General features: G+C 37.7%; 1 protein-coding gene and 1 long non-coding RNA gene across 2 annotated transcripts in view; one reads left to right on the top strand and one right to left on the bottom strand.

Moving 5' to 3' along the window:
- Nucleotides 1–997: 997 nt before the first annotated feature.
- Nucleotides 998–16432, bottom strand: part of zdhhc8a (zDHHC palmitoyltransferase 8a) — a 43882-nt gene continuing 28447 nt past the window's right edge. The window contains exons 2-10 of the mRNA XM_039670359.2: nucleotides 10488–10609; nucleotides 9327–9484; nucleotides 8973–9145; nucleotides 8167–8269; nucleotides 7341–7432; nucleotides 7018–7132; nucleotides 5444–5552; nucleotides 5236–5342; nucleotides 998–2348 (exon numbers count right to left, since the gene is read on the bottom strand). Coding sequence (XP_039526293.2) covers nucleotides 1566–2348; nucleotides 5236–5342; nucleotides 5444–5552; nucleotides 7018–7132; nucleotides 7341–7432; nucleotides 8167–8269; nucleotides 8973–9145; nucleotides 9327–9484; nucleotides 10488–10609 — 1762 coding nt within the window. The 3' untranslated portion in view covers nucleotides 998–1565. The remainder of the gene's footprint in view (nucleotides 2349–5235; nucleotides 5343–5443; nucleotides 5553–7017; nucleotides 7133–7340; nucleotides 7433–8166; nucleotides 8270–8972; nucleotides 9146–9326; nucleotides 9485–10487; nucleotides 10610–16432) is intronic.
- LOC148969484 (uncharacterized) lies at nucleotides 9685–15931 on the top strand. Its single transcript, XR_016149572.1, has 3 exons — nucleotides 9685–10611; nucleotides 11506–11702; nucleotides 15613–15931. It is a non-coding gene; the product is annotated as an uncharacterized LOC148969484 (long non-coding RNA).

The raw sequence follows: 16432 nt of genomic DNA on the forward strand, positions 1-16432 counted from the left end.
TGTATGATTATTATTTTTCAATGTTGAAAAGTTCATATTTTTGTGGAAACTGTGATTGGTGTAAATAAGAATATAGCTTTTATTCATCAAACACTCATTAAATTGATCAAAAGTGGCAGCAAATACATTTATAATGTTTCAAAAGATTCTATTTCAAATAAATGCTGTTCTTTAGAACTTTCTATTTGGTCTGGCTATATCGGTTGGTTTTGTGCCGTTAAGAGATGTAAATATCGGTCGGTTTTGTGCAGTTAAGAGATTTAAATATCGGTTGGTTTTGTGCAGTTAAGAGATTTAAATATCGGTCGGTTTTGTGCCGTTAAAAGATGTAAATATCGGAATGTTTTGCTCCGTTAAAAGATTTAAATATCGGTTGGTTTTGTGCCGTTAAGAGATGTAAATATCGGTCGGTTTTGTGCAGTTAAGAGATTTAAATATCGGTTGGTTTTGTGCCGTTAAGAGATTTAAATATCGGTCGGTTTTGTGCCGTTAAGAGATGTAAATATCGGAATGTTTTGCTCCGTTAAAAGATTTAAATATCGGTTGGTTTTGTGCAGTTAAGAGATTTAAATATCGGTTGTTTTTGTTCTCTTAAGAGATTTAAATATCGGAATGTTTTGCTCCGTTAAAAGATTTAAATATCGGTTGGTTTTGTGCCGTTAAGAGATGTAAATATCGGTTGGTTTTGTGCCATTAAGAGATTGAAATGTTTTGCTCCGTTAAATGATTTTAAATATTGGTTGGTTTTGTGCCATTAAGAGATGTAAATATCTATTGGTTTTGTGCCGTTAAGAGATTTAAATATCGGTTGGTTTTGTCCTGTAAAGAGATTTAAATATCGGAATATTTTGCTCCGTTAAAAGATTTAAATATCGGTTGGTTTTGTGCCGTTAAGAGATGTAAATATCGGTCGGTTTTGTGCAGTTAAGAGATTTAAATATCGGTTGGTTTTGTGCCATTAATAGATGTTTTTATCGGTCAGTTTTGTGCCATTAAGAGATTTAAATATTGGTTGTTTTTGTTCTGTTAAGAAATTTAAATATCGGAATGTTTTGCTCCGTTAAATGATTTTAAATATCGGTCGGTTTTGTGCCGTTAATAGATTTAAATATCGGTTGGTTTTGTGCAGTTAAGAGATTTAAATATCGGTTGGTTTTGTCCTGTAAAGAGAAGTAAATATTGGTCAGTTTTGTACCGTTAAGAGATTTAAATATCGGTTGCTTTTGTTCCATTAAGAGTACAGGATTAAATTGATGAAAAGTGACAGCAAAGATATTTATGGTACAAAAGATTCTATTTCAAATAAATGCTGTTCTTTAGAACTTTCTATTCATCAAAGAATCCTGAAAAATAAGTCTTCACAGTTCCCACAAAAATATGAAACCATTTTCAACATTGATAATAATCATAAATGTGTCTTGTGCAGCAAATCAGCATATATTAGAAGAGTAATTGATGGCGTATCAGCGTCTCCCAACACCTTTTGAGCAGGAAAGTGAAATTTTCCAGGTCTGCATAATCCCTATTGAAATTCCCTGATTTTTTTGATGATTTCCGTGAAGGACTCATAGTTCAGGTTCGGGTCTTTCTTCTCCTCTGATGAACGCCAGTGCTTTCTGATGGCCGTAGGAGGAGCTGGGAAGAGGCGATGGGAACTGTTGGGAATGTCGGTCCAGAGAGTGATAGAAGGAGGGAGAGAGGGATCGGTTAAAGTGCAGCGGGGAGCTGGCGGTCCGAGGCGTGCGGGTGAGCGAAGATGAGGAGGAGGAAGACAGATGCGGCCGGCTCCCGTATCCGTACGCTGCGCTGCTAAGGAGGAACTCGCGCGAGCCGTACGCCGGAGGAGTCGGTCCGCGAGACGACGGGCCTCGGAAATCATGTGGAAGGCTTCGTCTGCTGGGAACGTCGTAGATCCCGGAGTTCGGAGCGAGAGGTTTGTCCTTCTCGTCAGGTTCCCGGCGCTCCTGAATGGAGCTCATTAGCGGTTTAGCGAGGCTGTCGTAGCAAACGGGCGACGGCTCGCGGTGTTGAGGTGAATGCCGGCTAATATTCATGAACACCGGGCTGCAGTTGCATCCAGGACCTCGGGAGAGACTCGAATCCGTGGGAAGGAATGGCGCCTGGGATCCGAGGCGCTCGACGGGACGCAGAAGACTGTCGTAGGACAGACTCCCGGATCGGCTAATGAGGATGCTAGCGCTCGGATGTGGACCTGGAGTTTCGGCTATGCGACGGTGGGAGTGTTTCAGACTCAGCGAGCGGGAATTCAGAGTCAGAGAGTTTCCGGGATTCTCCGACTGAAGGAGACTGGGATCGGACGTGTGCTCCTGCGGGACCAGCGGGGAAATCTACAGGGATAGACAAAAGAACATCATTTAAAATCACATTTTGTATTCTTGCATGAGTTATACATGAGTGTTGTGTTAGTGCTATAACGGGTTTTTATTAATGCCTCATTGTCTGATCTGTGACTGTGTTGTAATGATATCAAATTTGAATGTGATTTTTATGATTATTTTGCTTGTCCCGTTTACAGCACTGTGGTCAACTGTTGTTGTATTAATATGTGCTTTATAAATAAATTGAACATTGAACATCTAGAAGAATATGCAGCCACAGCTTTATAGTAAATCTGTTTTCAAATCAGCACAAGTAATCTTAGAAGTCAAATTTATTTACAGAAATTCATACTGTTATGTCTATAATGCAAGTTTTAGGGCTTAGGGATATGATGATATAACAATGTTATGATTTATATCTAAAGTTTCATTAAGAGATTTAAATATTGTTGGCTTTGTTCCGTTAAGAGATTTCAATATCAGTTGGTTTTGTTCCATTAAGAGATTTAAATATCGGTCGGTTTTGTTTCGTTAAGAGATGTAAATATCGGTCGGTTTTGTTCCATTAAGAGATTTAAATATCGGTTGGTTTTGTTCCATTGAGTGATTTAAATATCGGTCGGTTTTGTGCCGTTAAGAGATGTAAATATCGGTCAGTTTTGTGCCGTTAAGAGATTTCAATATCAGTTGGTTTTGTTCCGTTAAGAGATTTAAATATCGGTCGGTTTTGTTCCATTAAGAGATGTAAATATCGGTCGGTTTTGTTCCATTAAGAGATGTAAATATCGGTCGGTTTTGTTCCATTAAGAGATTTAAATATCGGTTGGTTTTGTTCCGTTGAGTGATTTAAATATCGGTCGGTTTTGTTCCGTTAAGAGATTTAAATATCGGTCGGTTTTGTGCCGTTAAGAGATTAAATATCGGTCGGTTTTGTTCCGTTAAGAGATTTAAATATCGGTCGGTTTTGTGCCGTTAAGAGATTAAATATCGGTCGGTTTTGTTCCGTTAAGAGATTTAAATATCGGTCGGTTTTGTTCCGTTAAGAGATTTAAATATCAGTCGGTTTTGTGCCGTTAAGAGATTAAATATTGGTCGGTTTTGTTCCATTAAGAGATGTAAATATCGGTCGGTTTTGTTCCATTAAGAGATTTAAATATCGGTTGGTTTTGTTCCGTTGAGTGATTTAAATATCGGTCGGTTTTGTGCCGTTAAGAGATGTAAATATCGGTCAGTTTTGTTCCGTTAAGAGATTTCAATATCAGTTGGTTTTGTTCCATTAAGAGATTAAATATTGGTCGGTTTTGTTTCATTAAGAGATGTAAATATCGGTCGGTTTTGTTCCATTAAGAGATTTAAATATCGGTTGGTTTTGTTCCGTTGAGTGATTTAAATATCGGTCGGTTTTGTTCCATTAAGAGATTTAAATATCGGTTGGTTTTGTCCCGTTGAGTGATTTAAATATCGGCCGGTTTTGTTCCATTAAGAGATTTAAATATCGGTTGGTTTTGTTCCGTTGAGTGATTTAAATATCGGTCGGTTTTGTTCCATTAAGAGATGTAAATATCGGTCGGTTTTGTTCCATTAAGAGATTTAAATATCGGTTGGTTTTGTTCCGTTGAGTGATTTAAATATCGGTCGGTTTTGTTCCGTTAAGAGATTTAAATATTGGTCGTTTTTGTTCCGTTAAGAGATTTAAATATCGGTCAGTTTTGTGCCGTTAAGAGATTAAATATCGGTCGGTTTTGTTCCGTTAAGAGATTTAAATATCGGTCGGTTTTGTGCCGTTAAGAGATTAAATATCGGTCGGTTTTGTTCCGTTAAGAGATTTAAATATCGGTCGGTTTTGTTCCGTTAAGAGATTTAAATATCGGTCGGTTTTGTTCCGTTAAGAGATTTAAATATCAGTCGGTTTTGTGCCGTTAAGAGATTAAATATTGGTCGGTTTTGTGCCGTTAAGAGATTAAATATCGGTCGGTTTTGTTCCGTTAAGAGATTTAAATATCGGTCGGTTTTGTGCCGTTAAGAGATTAAATATTGGTCGGTTTTATGCCGTTAAGAGATTAAATATCGGTCGGTTTTGTTCCGTTAAGAGATTTAAATATCGTCGGTTTTGTTCAGTTAAGAGATTTAAATATCGTCGGTTTTGTTCTGTCAAGAGATTTAAATATCATCGTTTTTTTCTTCTGTTAAGAGATGTAAATATCGGTCGGTTTTGTTCCATTTAGAGATTTAACTATCGTCCGGTTTTGTTTCGTTAAGAGATTTAAATATCAGTTGGTTTTCTTTCGTTAATTGATTTAAATATAGTCCGATTTGTTTTGTTAAGAGATTTGAATATCTGCCGGTTTTGTTCCATAAAGAGATTTAAATATCGGTCGGTTTTGTTCTATTAAGAGATTTAAATATCGGTCGGTTATGTTCTATTAAGAGATTTCAATATCGTTGGTTTTGTTCTATTAAGAGATTTAAATATCGTCCGGTTTTGTTTCATTAAGAGATTTAAATATCGTTGGTTTTGTTTTGTTAAGAGATTTAAATATCCGTCGGGTTTGTTTCATTAAGAGATTTAAATATCGGTTGGTTTTGTTCAGTAAGGAGATTTAAATATAGTCCAGTTTTCTTTCGTCCGTTTTCTTCCGTTAAGAGATTTAAACGTAACTCGGATTTGTTCTATTAAGAATTTAATAGTCAGTCGGTTTTGATATATAAAGAAATTGGAATGTTGGTTGGTTTTTCCATTTTCCAAATTAAACTAGCAGCCGTCTATGCGAAGATAATGAGAAATATAGGATATATAGGATACACATGCACAACCTGTGTTTGAACATCATCCTGTGTGTCAGTAGCATACTGTGGTTGAAACGGACTTCTATCGGTACAGTGTAAACAGTCTCACCTGATCTCGGGGAACCTGGTAGAGCACTTTGGTAGGCGACTCTGCAGTCTGAAGGGGAATTATTTTGTGTCCTGAAGGCATCGCAGCTCTGGACTGGAGCAAACTCTCTGTTATAAAGCAAAACGAGAGGACATGAGGACGTTTAGTGTTTCAGACCTTTCAGAAACATGATTGTGCTCAACGCTTCCACACACACACACACACACACCTTCCAAAGCTGCCAGATGGTTCTTGAGCAGGACTGGGTCTGGTTTAGGGGGCAGTGGAGGGGGACTGGTCAAACTTTTACTGTCTGGATCATCTACTTCCTCCAGAGACTGAAACAAACACATCAAAATATAATACAGATACTGTTCCAGCAGTGACGAAAAATCCCACTCTCACTGTCTACATGTCAATCATTTGTTAACAAACAAGTATTCATTACTTCAATGAGATCTTTGTTTCTGCCTTAAATTATGACCTTGTTTAAATTAATACATTTATAGATAACTGTGATTTTGTATATGTACATTTCTGAAATACATAACTTAGTTTCCTCTGATAATAGATCACTGTACACTGTAATGTGGACTTGTGCATTTTCTGTGAAGCCGCTTTGAAACGATGTACATATACATCATCCATCATTTATGAAACATACAAATAAATGTGAATTGAATTGATTGTAGGGGAAGCTACTTTGAAACCTTACAAACCTGGGTTGTTAAACTAAAACTAATACCATAAGAAACATGTCTGTAACTTTCAAACATTATAAGCCATCAAATCTTGTCCAGACAAACTTTACTTTCTAGTTTAAGTTCAAATTAAAAACAGATATGTAAGACAAACAAGTTTTATAAATATATAAATAAAAACTATACAGATAAATAAATAAAAACTATAACTAATAAAAGTTTTACTAAAATTAAAATGAAATCAAAACATAAAAATAAAAACAAATTCAAAATATTAATAAAAACTATAAATATATATTTAGAAATACAATAACTAATAAAATAAAGAAAGAAAATTACTAAAAATAAAATAAAATCAGAAAATGTAACTAATAAAAAACATTCAAAATATTATTAAAAACTATAGTAAAATAACACTAACTAAATAACAAGTCAAAATTCAAATGTAATCAAGCTTTGTATCTAAGCTGTCAATATATCTTTAAATAATTGTTTTTTTTTTCAGAGCAGCATTTATTTTTCAGAAAAACCTCATGTGTTATAAAGTCAAATCTCATTTAACTAAATACATAACAACATTTATAAAAATGGTATAGACGATCTATCTAAACTGACAGTATCTTGACTTTATCTATAAAACTCTGTAAAAGGAAGTGAGTTTATGAGCCACAGCTGAACGCAAGTTAACTTCCATGATCTTACTCAGTTATTCACAGCTTTTATTGAATTGAGTTGAGTTGAGTTTAGTTCCTTTATTGTCCACAAGTGGAAATTAGTATTTGGCTTCACTATACACCAACACACAACAGAACAATATAAATAAAAAATATAAAACAATTAAAACAATAACTTTCCCATAACTACATAATGAAAAATAAATAAATAAATAAATAAAATGTAAAAAAAAAAAGAAAAAAAAAGTTGCCCAGTGCTAGATTTCCTGAGACTGTTACAGCTTGTATACTGCGGCACTCTCGCTGGTCTAACTGCTTCTATTTGGATAAAAGTGTCTGCTAAATGTCTAAATGTAAATGTGCATATACATTCCATGCATACATATCCACACCATGCCCCATGATGCAGTATGGATAAAGCCGTGCACCTTGACGGGGAGCGCGTGGCTGGAGCTCTTCACCGGCGTCAGTGTTTGAGACTCAGGCTGGTGGAACGGAGGATGAACGCGAACCGGCAATCCGTCACTGAGTTTCCCAGTGTACCTACAATTCCAGGAGCAGACGATACAACTTCAATAAAGTTATCATTTAATACTATATACTGTATAATAAATAAACAGCACAAAAAACATTCTGTGCTGAACATGCATGCTGTTTTTGGCACTGTTCCTTCATTAATGAACAATTACACTGATTAATGTACAGTGATGAAGGAACAGTGCAGTACAGTGTCACGTGTCGACCCGCTCACCTCGGTATGATGGGACTGAACAGCACAGACCGCAGGTTGTGGCCGCAGCCGCTTGTGAACGGGTTCACTCCGCCTTGAAACTTCCCTGTAACCTGAGATTAGTTTCAGTGAGAGTTAGCTCAGTGTTAGCAGGATTCGCTCTGTGTACCATGATCTCATGTGTCCATTTCCACAGCAAATTGATTTGGTTTATGTATTCTTGATTTATGCATTCTTTAAAACAACTTGCATACATCATTCTTTATTCTTTAAAGCAGACATATTTATTTGTATAAATTAAAATAATTACACCTCATTTACGCTATTAAACAGCAGTGAATGCTTTTCTCTTTTAGTTTAGTTTAGGTTTATTAGGCACTGTCACTTTAAGACTGAATGCACAGATCCAATGCACTGACGCACATCCGCTATTCTCACACTGTTTACATTCTGTAAAGATATAACCGACAGTGTTTACATGAATATTCTCTGCTCTATTGCATCGTCACTCTTGCTCAGATCTGTCCATATGCTGTTCTCTTTCTCCCAGGCCAGACGTTTACATTTTTTAAAGTTTTTTAAGAAATGCATCAAGCGCAAGCCAACTCGTGATCAGCACGTTACAATACATATGTGCGCATCTTCCACAAACGCAGTTCTGTCTACGTAGATCTCTTCCCAAATCGTCACTAACATTTTCGTAAATTTTTTATGAAAATGTCAATAGATTTTCGTCATAGTTTTTGTCATTCGAAACTAGTTTTTATTTAGTTGTCACATTTTCGTTCGTGAAAAAATGTCGTCGACGAAAATAATGACGAAAATGATTATTAACACTGGGTCTCACCTGTTCGTTTGTGGTGCGTCCTCGTGCCACCAGCACCAGATGAAAGCAGGCCAGACCCAAGACCGGGATGAAGAACAACCCGGACACGCTCATGACCGCCAGCCTGAACACACACTGTCAAGGCACTCAGTCGTCTGTGTGACGATTAAATATAGAATGCAACCGACCATAGAATGCAAATAAATATGTGCGTAGTGTGTGTGACGTCACCCGTAGTGTTTCTGCAGAGCGTTTCTGAAGCCCAAAGTGGGCGGAGCCGGCCGTCGCCATCTTGGCAACGCGTCACTCCCGGATAAACGAACATATGCAGTGAGATTGGCTGAGGTGGTGTGACGCTAATGCTAGCAGACAAATGGCTAGCGGTGACATCAGTGGCTATCCACCTGTCACTCAAGTGACCACGCCCTTAATTATGCACAACTTTTAGGCTTGATATAATTTAAACGGATAAGTTATACAGTAAAAACAGTCACTTTCATCACAGTCGATATGAAGGGCAAAATTAGCTATATAGAACGACAACCAAACTGTAAACATGTTTTTTTTTTTGTGCTGTAAAGTTGGGCATTTTAACATGCGGGTCTATGGGATTGAGTCTCTTCTGCAGCACCTCTAGTGGCCAGTGAAGGAACTGCAGTTTAAGTCTCTTCCATGTCGGATTCAAGAGAGAGACTGGAAGGTTGTCGCTTGGACCCAACATGTCCACTTCTGACTCAGCCAATCACATGAGTTTGGAGGCGGGGCTATCAGTCTGACTGACCAATTATTCTAGCTTACCATGACACATTAATGCAGCTTAAGGATACGTGACAGCGGCGTGCAGTTCCCACAAATCCTCCAGGTGATCCAGGACATACAGGAGACCTCCGGAAAAAACACCAACCATGTGAAGACTCAGAGACAGGAGGAAGAGGAAGAAGAAGCGATAGTTGCGTCGCCCGATGCAGTTGTTCACCCAGGGACAGTGATGGTCAAAGTTCTAGAGATTGAGAGAATATGACCTTTCCTCAGCGCAGAACCTACACTTTTTAAAAATACATGCTTATGATTGATTAAGACGTAATGCCATAAAAATCTCCAGCCAGATGACCAAAATCTGGCCACCCTGTAAATTACTGTACAGACAGGCAGACAGACAGACAGACAGACGGCTGTCTCACCTCCACACAGTGATCACACACACTGCAGTGAGAACATCGGGGTGGCCTGTAGAAGTGACAGGAGGAGCACCACTTCATGCGCACCTGCACTCCTCTCACCTCCACCGTCTTGTAGAGTGGAGCGCGCAAGTCTGCGTCCTTGTCCTCGTCGTCATCCGCTGGAAACACAGCGTGAAAACATGATCTGTTTATATATATATATATAAACTATGCACGCTATATGCACGCATAAGTTCTGTATTTGACGCAAGGATGCTCGTCCATTTCCGGTTGTGGAGATTAAAGCGGAGGAAAACCGAGGAAAACGGGATTATAGCAGAGTCTTCAATATTTACTGTCCTCCCGTCTTTGAAACGAAACTTTCATACGTTTAGATGTAATTTTATATATAGTTATGTTTATTTAATATAATTTTAAAAAGAAGCATAAAAACATCGAGGGGTGTCTGTTTTGTCTGTTTTTGTGACTAACGTTTCATTAGTATAACCATAGAGTATAAAATTCAATGTAAATTCTCGGTATTGCATTGGACTCTACGATCGGCGGAAGTTATCGAGCATCCTTATATCTTCACCGGAAATACCGCCGTGCATAGAGCCCATTGCGCCTTTTCAGATATCCCCTCTCAAGCAGAATGCAATAAAGCTGTTTATGAATGTAAAAGGTCTGAAATGTTTGTTATTGTCAAGTTATTGTCTTCTAAAAGAAAGAAACGAGTCGTCAGTAATTCCATTCTCACTTTCAACGTAGGTTTGTCACTAATTTGCATAATGCCAGACTCTGGTCCTGATCTGAGACTGGAAGAGTTCGGCTCGAATCGAGAAGATGCTGTTTTCTGAGATTGAGACGGTAAAACCCACGCCATCGTCACTGTTCTTATCACTGTGATCAAGAGCTGCGATTCAGATATGATAATGAGCGTTTGCTTTCTGACCAATCAGAGCAGTGCAGCTCTCAGAGAGGCGGGGCTTAGAGAGACTGAATCTACACAGAAGCGTTTCAGACACTGAGAGGAAGAGCTGACGCTGCAGTGGAGATCATGAGGACATTACAGTGTTTTTGAGCTTGAATGAAGGTGAACCTGTTGTAGGAGACGCCAAAACAATATTAAGAGCCTTTAAAACAGCAGAATAGAGGCACTTTAAGCTTGACTCGACTCACCCCTCGGGAACACGCCGGCGTCCATGAACGTTGCCATGGTGAAGTTTGCCATAACAAAGAGGAACACGATTCCGACACATGGTGGGAAAATGAGAGACACGTTTTCAGCGAGCCAAGGACACCTGTGAGAGATACAACATTTACTTTATTAACCCTTTAAAGCTACTGCAGCATATTTGATGCAGTCATTTCCAACATGATCTGAAAAACCTGTCGCACTCGATCTTCCACTCCTGACTGAGAGTTTAGACTCTTTTATCAAGTAAAAGTCCTTCAGTATATTGTACAAACGTCCTCCTTCAGCTCGAGCTTCACGCTGTCAAATCTGCTCTGACATTATCAAGCAAACGTGAGAATAGCTGTGATGTTGTTAGTAATATTTCAGCTGGACTGAAGCAGGTTTTCTGGATTATCATCATAAAAATCATGAGTATCAAATATGATCATCAGGCTTTTGAGGAATTGGTTTATTTGTTTATTTCTCATATTGGATTGCATTATGTATTTTTTAAAAGTACAGATCATATAACAAAGTATTAAAATATCATCTTACCAAGACATATCATTGGAAGATATGGATATTTATATACAAGTATCTGCTATACGGTCCATATGCAGCAAAACACATATTTTTGCCCAGTTTGAGGCTCTGATAAGTTTTTCTAAGTTTTTTCATAAGTTTTTTTCCCCTCCATATTCTCACTATATCAGACTATATGAGCCATAAAAGCTTGATGCATCTAATATGATGCGCAAAAAAACACACATATACTAAATATTTTGTCTAAAGGTTCAATAAACTGTTCCATTTTTAAAAAATATTTATATAGATATATATAAATATGTTCTCTAAAGATTCATTAAACTGTTTCAAGTTTTAAAAAATCCTTCAGGTAAAATGGGCTGTAAATGCCGTTTCATGTTGACTTTGAGAATCCACCTCTAAGAACAATCAAATTAAATCCTGTCAATGCACTAATGATCGTTTCCGATCTGCCTTCATTGTTCCATCCTTTAGAGCCAATGTAGTGTGGGCTGAATAATTCACAAGCAAAAGTTGAATCAAGCGTCTTCTGTGGTGTTTGAAGCTCCGTCTCGAGCCCGTCTGACAGGCCCGTCGGCCCCAGAGCAGGGCCATCACAAAGTCAAAAATGAAGAGTGGATCAGTCCAGAACAGGGGATGATTACATCTGGAGCATGAGATTAAACGGAGAGGTAAATCACGGCCCCTGGGACGCAGATTAAACTCAGGTTTTCATTGAATGAATGTTTCGTTTATGGAAGGATATTTCTGCCGCATATGAAAAAATAAGTCATTCAATTGTTTATGCTGTTGTTTATTCAATTTATGCTACAACTTCAACTTAGAATTTAATCATTTTTTTACTTCTTATATCATAATTATGACTTAGACTTGACTTAGACTTAGACTTAGATAATTTTGACCTTTTATGTCATAACTTTCGATACTCCTCGACACCAGGTTTATTTATTGTTTTACTTGTTGTGTGCTTTTTAATTTTGGTAGTTACATTTTTATATTTTTTAAATTCTATTCTTTTCACTTTGGTCAGCCTTGTTTTTTTTTAATGTGCTTTATAAATAAACATTGTAAACTTAATGTTATAATCTTTACTTTTTATATTGGCTAATGACTTTTTAAGTCATAATTTTTTCATCTCATAATTATAATTTACCAAAGCATGATTTTTTTCTCCTTACGTGTTAGAAATGGATTTCCATAATCGTGAGATCGAATTAAAGATATGGTTCCAGCTGATATGCATGCAGATTTGTTTCTGTCACATATTTCTTCATACTCTCTAGTGTCTGTGACACAGTTCTGTCTGGTTTATGTGTGTCAGTGGTGGTCCTGTAGTAAAGAGGGAGGGGAGGGTCCCACTAATCCCAGATTACTGACTGCGGATCAAACATCCATCTGCCAGAAAACTGCTGGATCCTTATGAACACACACTATAGTGAGCACAGAAACCGGCAAGCAGAACATAAGACAATCAAGTAGTGAGATATATATTTAGTATGACATGAAAGATTAAGCCTATTTTAGGACTTTTAAGGTTTTCTTTTCTTTAAATTTTTATCACAATTAAGCACATTTGCCCAATTTGCCCCATAATATCTAATTGAAATGTGCTTAAAACTGTTTATTGATGTTTAGTCACTTTTGACCGGAAATGTTTATGCTTTGATTTCTTTTACTTTATCGGAAAGTTGGACATGATTAAAAAAGGTCAAAGTTTCTCGGGGGAACCCTAAGTTTCTCGGGGGAACTCAAAGTTTCTCAGGAGAACCCAAAGTTTCTCGGGGGAACCCAAAGTTTCTCGGGGGAACCCTAAGTTTCTCGGGGGAACTCAAAGTTTCTCAGGAGAACCCAAAGTTTCTCGGGGGAACCCAAAGTTTCTCGGGGGAGCTCAAAGTTTCTCTCGGGGGAACTCAAAGTTTCTCGGGGGAACCCAAAGTTTCTCGGGGGAACCCAAAGTTTCTCGGGGGAACTCAAAGTTTCTCGGGGGAACCCAAAGTTTCTCGGGGGAACCCAAAGTTTCTCGGGGGAACCCAAAGTTTCTCGGGGGAACCCAAAGTTTCTCGGGGGAACCCTAAGTTTCTCGGGGGAACTCAAAGTTTCTCGGGGGAACCCAAAGTTTCTCGGGGGAACCCAAAGTTTCTCGGGGGAACTCAAAGTTTCTCGGGGGAACCCAAAGTTTCTCGGGGGAACCCAAAGTTTCTCGGGGGAACCCTAAGTTTCTCGGGGGAACTCAAAGTTTCTCGGGGGAACCCAAAGTTTCTCGGGGGAACCCAAAGTTTCTCGGGGGAACCCTAAGTTTCTTGGGGGAACTCAAAGTTTCTCGGGGGAACCCAAAGTTTCTCGGGGGAACCCTAAGTTTCTCGGGGGAACCCAAAGTTTCTCGGGGGAACTCAAAGTTTCTCGGGGGAATCCAAAGTTTCTCGGGGGAACCCAAAGTTTTTCGGGGGAACTCAAAGTTTCTCGGGGGAACCCAAAGTTTCTCTGGGGAACTCAAAGCAAAGTTTCTCAGGGGAACACAAAGTGTTTTTTACCTGTAATTGCTGTATTCTGTGAAGCAGTGAACACTGTTTTCAGGAAGGAAGTTAATGTGCACGACACGTGTCTGATCCGAATGAAGCTGGTCTCAGATCAGACTGATATCATTTTTACATGAACTTTATTGTGTTCGATCTCATAATCAGAATATCACTTTCAGAAGTGTTTCCTACACAGTCAGCATCACCAAACACCACTCAGACTCAAGACAATATATAAAGCATATACGCTGTGGGAAAGTGAGTGAATCACTGAATATAGGTCATGAACAAATGATTTCTGTGTGAGGACAAAGGCTTTTCTCTTTAAGATCCTGATTTCTTATCAACGGATTACTGCCGATGTCTCTGTGATTTCTGACCATCTGCACACACATCAATCCCTGATGAGAAACAGAGCCCGAAAGCTAACAGCAGCAAAAACACACAGAGATTCCCATCAGTAACATATACAAATATACAAACAAAATGATTCACTCAAAAGTGCTAAAAATCATTTAGAGAAAGACAGATTCACACAACAAATCAATCTCAAATCAAGGTTTGGATGATATATTCTTCATTCTTCATGCTCTAATAATAATAAATGCAGTGTAGCAGTAACGTGAGGCCAACGAAAATAAGAATAGTGCCGTGATAAAAGCTGAAATAACACCAATAAGTCTGGAAAGTGATGAAAACGTCAAACAACTGACAATTTGCTTATATTTGAGCTTATTTGCCTAGATTCCAGTGTTATTTTAATGTCATTTAAATACCATCATTGTTTTCAACGTTGATAATAATCATAAATGTGCCTGATGAGAAACAGTAAAGCTAACAGCACCGAAACAAATACACCGTCATTGAAGTCTACAAACACAGAGGTAGTGTGTTACTCGTGTCACCTGGATCATCCCTGTGCATGAAAACTAAAATGAAAAAAGAATTCAAAATATTAAACTGTAATAGTGTATCTCAAAGAATTGCCTCCATTTACCTTGTGTGTTAAATTGCTTAAAAAAACCCAATATGATATAATAACATAATATAAAACACTATATAATACAAATATTATGATCCGATTTATCTGTGATTCTTCCACTAGATCTAGTTGTGTCATAAACTAAGTTCACTGTTTTCGATCTGGTCTAATAATAAGCAGACACTTTTATACGAAATAACTCATAATCACTTATTACAAACAAACTGGATTTGAAAGCATTGCGACCTTCAGTCAGCAATAAGCCAGGTTTAGTCCACAGAACCCACAGAGTCCACCAACACAGAACAGATGTAGCGCCGCGCTTTCATTAGTTCAGTTAATAATGGCCCGTCTATCTCTGAAACAGCAGCCGAAGATTACAATCATAAATAACCTGGGGACAATCATGCTTTACACAAGCACAGTGCATGCTGGGAAATCTGCATGCATTCCCAGAGACTCTGGTGGAGCATTTACAATATGAACAAGGCGTCAAATAAAAGCTGAATATTATGGGATAAAATGATTCACTCAAAAGTGATATAAATCATTCAAAGTAAGACTGATTTGCACAACAAATCAAGCTCAAATCAAGGTTTGGATGCGTATCTTCATTATTCACGATGAAAGCATAAATAAAACACGTTGTGATGAAACGTGACGCAGATGAAAATTTTTTGTCACGATTCCAGTGTTATTTTAGTATCTTTCAGATACTATTATTGTTTTCATCACTGATAATAATCATAAATGTTTCTTGATCATCAGATCCTATTAGAGTGATTTCTGAAGGATCATGTGACACTGAAGACTGGAGTAAAGATGCTGAACATTAAGGAATAAATTACACCATTCACATAGAAAACAAATGATTTACATTCTAATAATATTTTGTGATTTTTTTTTTTACTGTATTTTTATTTAAAGAAATTCAGCTTTGATCACAGGAATAAATTCACATAGAAAACAGATGTTTTACATTGTAATGTCTTTGATACAAGCAGCTTCTGCTCACCAGCATTTATTTGATGATGAATGCAGGAAAAATAGTGAAATATTATTACAATCTCTTATTTATTCCAGCATCTGAACGGTTGGTGTGTGCCGATGACAGATGTGGTTTCTGTGAGCTTAAACTCGTGCAATGGAGGTCACGCGCCGGATGAACACCTCGATGTGTCCTGACTCCTGAACGGGGAATAAAACAGCACTGGGAGCAAATCCTAATCCCGATCTTCCCATCTGCTGGTGCCATCAGAGCTAAACGCACAAAACCGCATGAAATCTGGGACAGGCACGGTTTCAAAGGTCATTCCAGCTCACCTGAACCAATCAGATCAGACTTTCGTTTCAATGCGTAAAGTGCTCGTTCTCGACATGGATATATTTGCATATAAAAAGTGGAGCAATGCAAATTAACAATCACAATCCTGTGTTTCAGAGACTAGATATCTGAATCAACGAGATATATCCAGCTGCAGACCCGCAGCACCACCAGTTTCAGAACCCCAGTGCCAGAACCGGAAGTGAAGGAGGGGCGGAATTATTATTATTGCATTATAATTATTTTAGCAAGCATGTAAGGACAAACCGGGCCTTGAGTTCCTCATTTGATACATTGTAAGTTAAATTTAAACAAAATTGTTGTGATAAAACAGGCCTAGCTTGGGTTGAATTGGTCCTTTATAGATCTTTAACAAAATAATGCCGAATTTTCTCTTTTTTTAGATTTTGACATTATTTTACACGAAAAATGCATGCTGCACATGTTCTTGTGAAATAAAGTATATTTTATAAAAAATACCCATGCTTTTTTATTTATTTTTTATTAAACAATCAAAATCATCTTACAAATACTTCTTCAATATCAAAACAATTTAAGATTTTTGTAAACACAATAAAG

The sequence above is a fragment of the Pimephales promelas genome, chromosome 23, assembly GCF_988280905.1.
Source record: "Pimephales promelas chromosome 23, fPimPro1.hap1.1, whole genome shotgun sequence".
Taxonomy (NCBI): domain Eukaryota; kingdom Metazoa; phylum Chordata; class Actinopteri; order Cypriniformes; family Leuciscidae; genus Pimephales; species Pimephales promelas.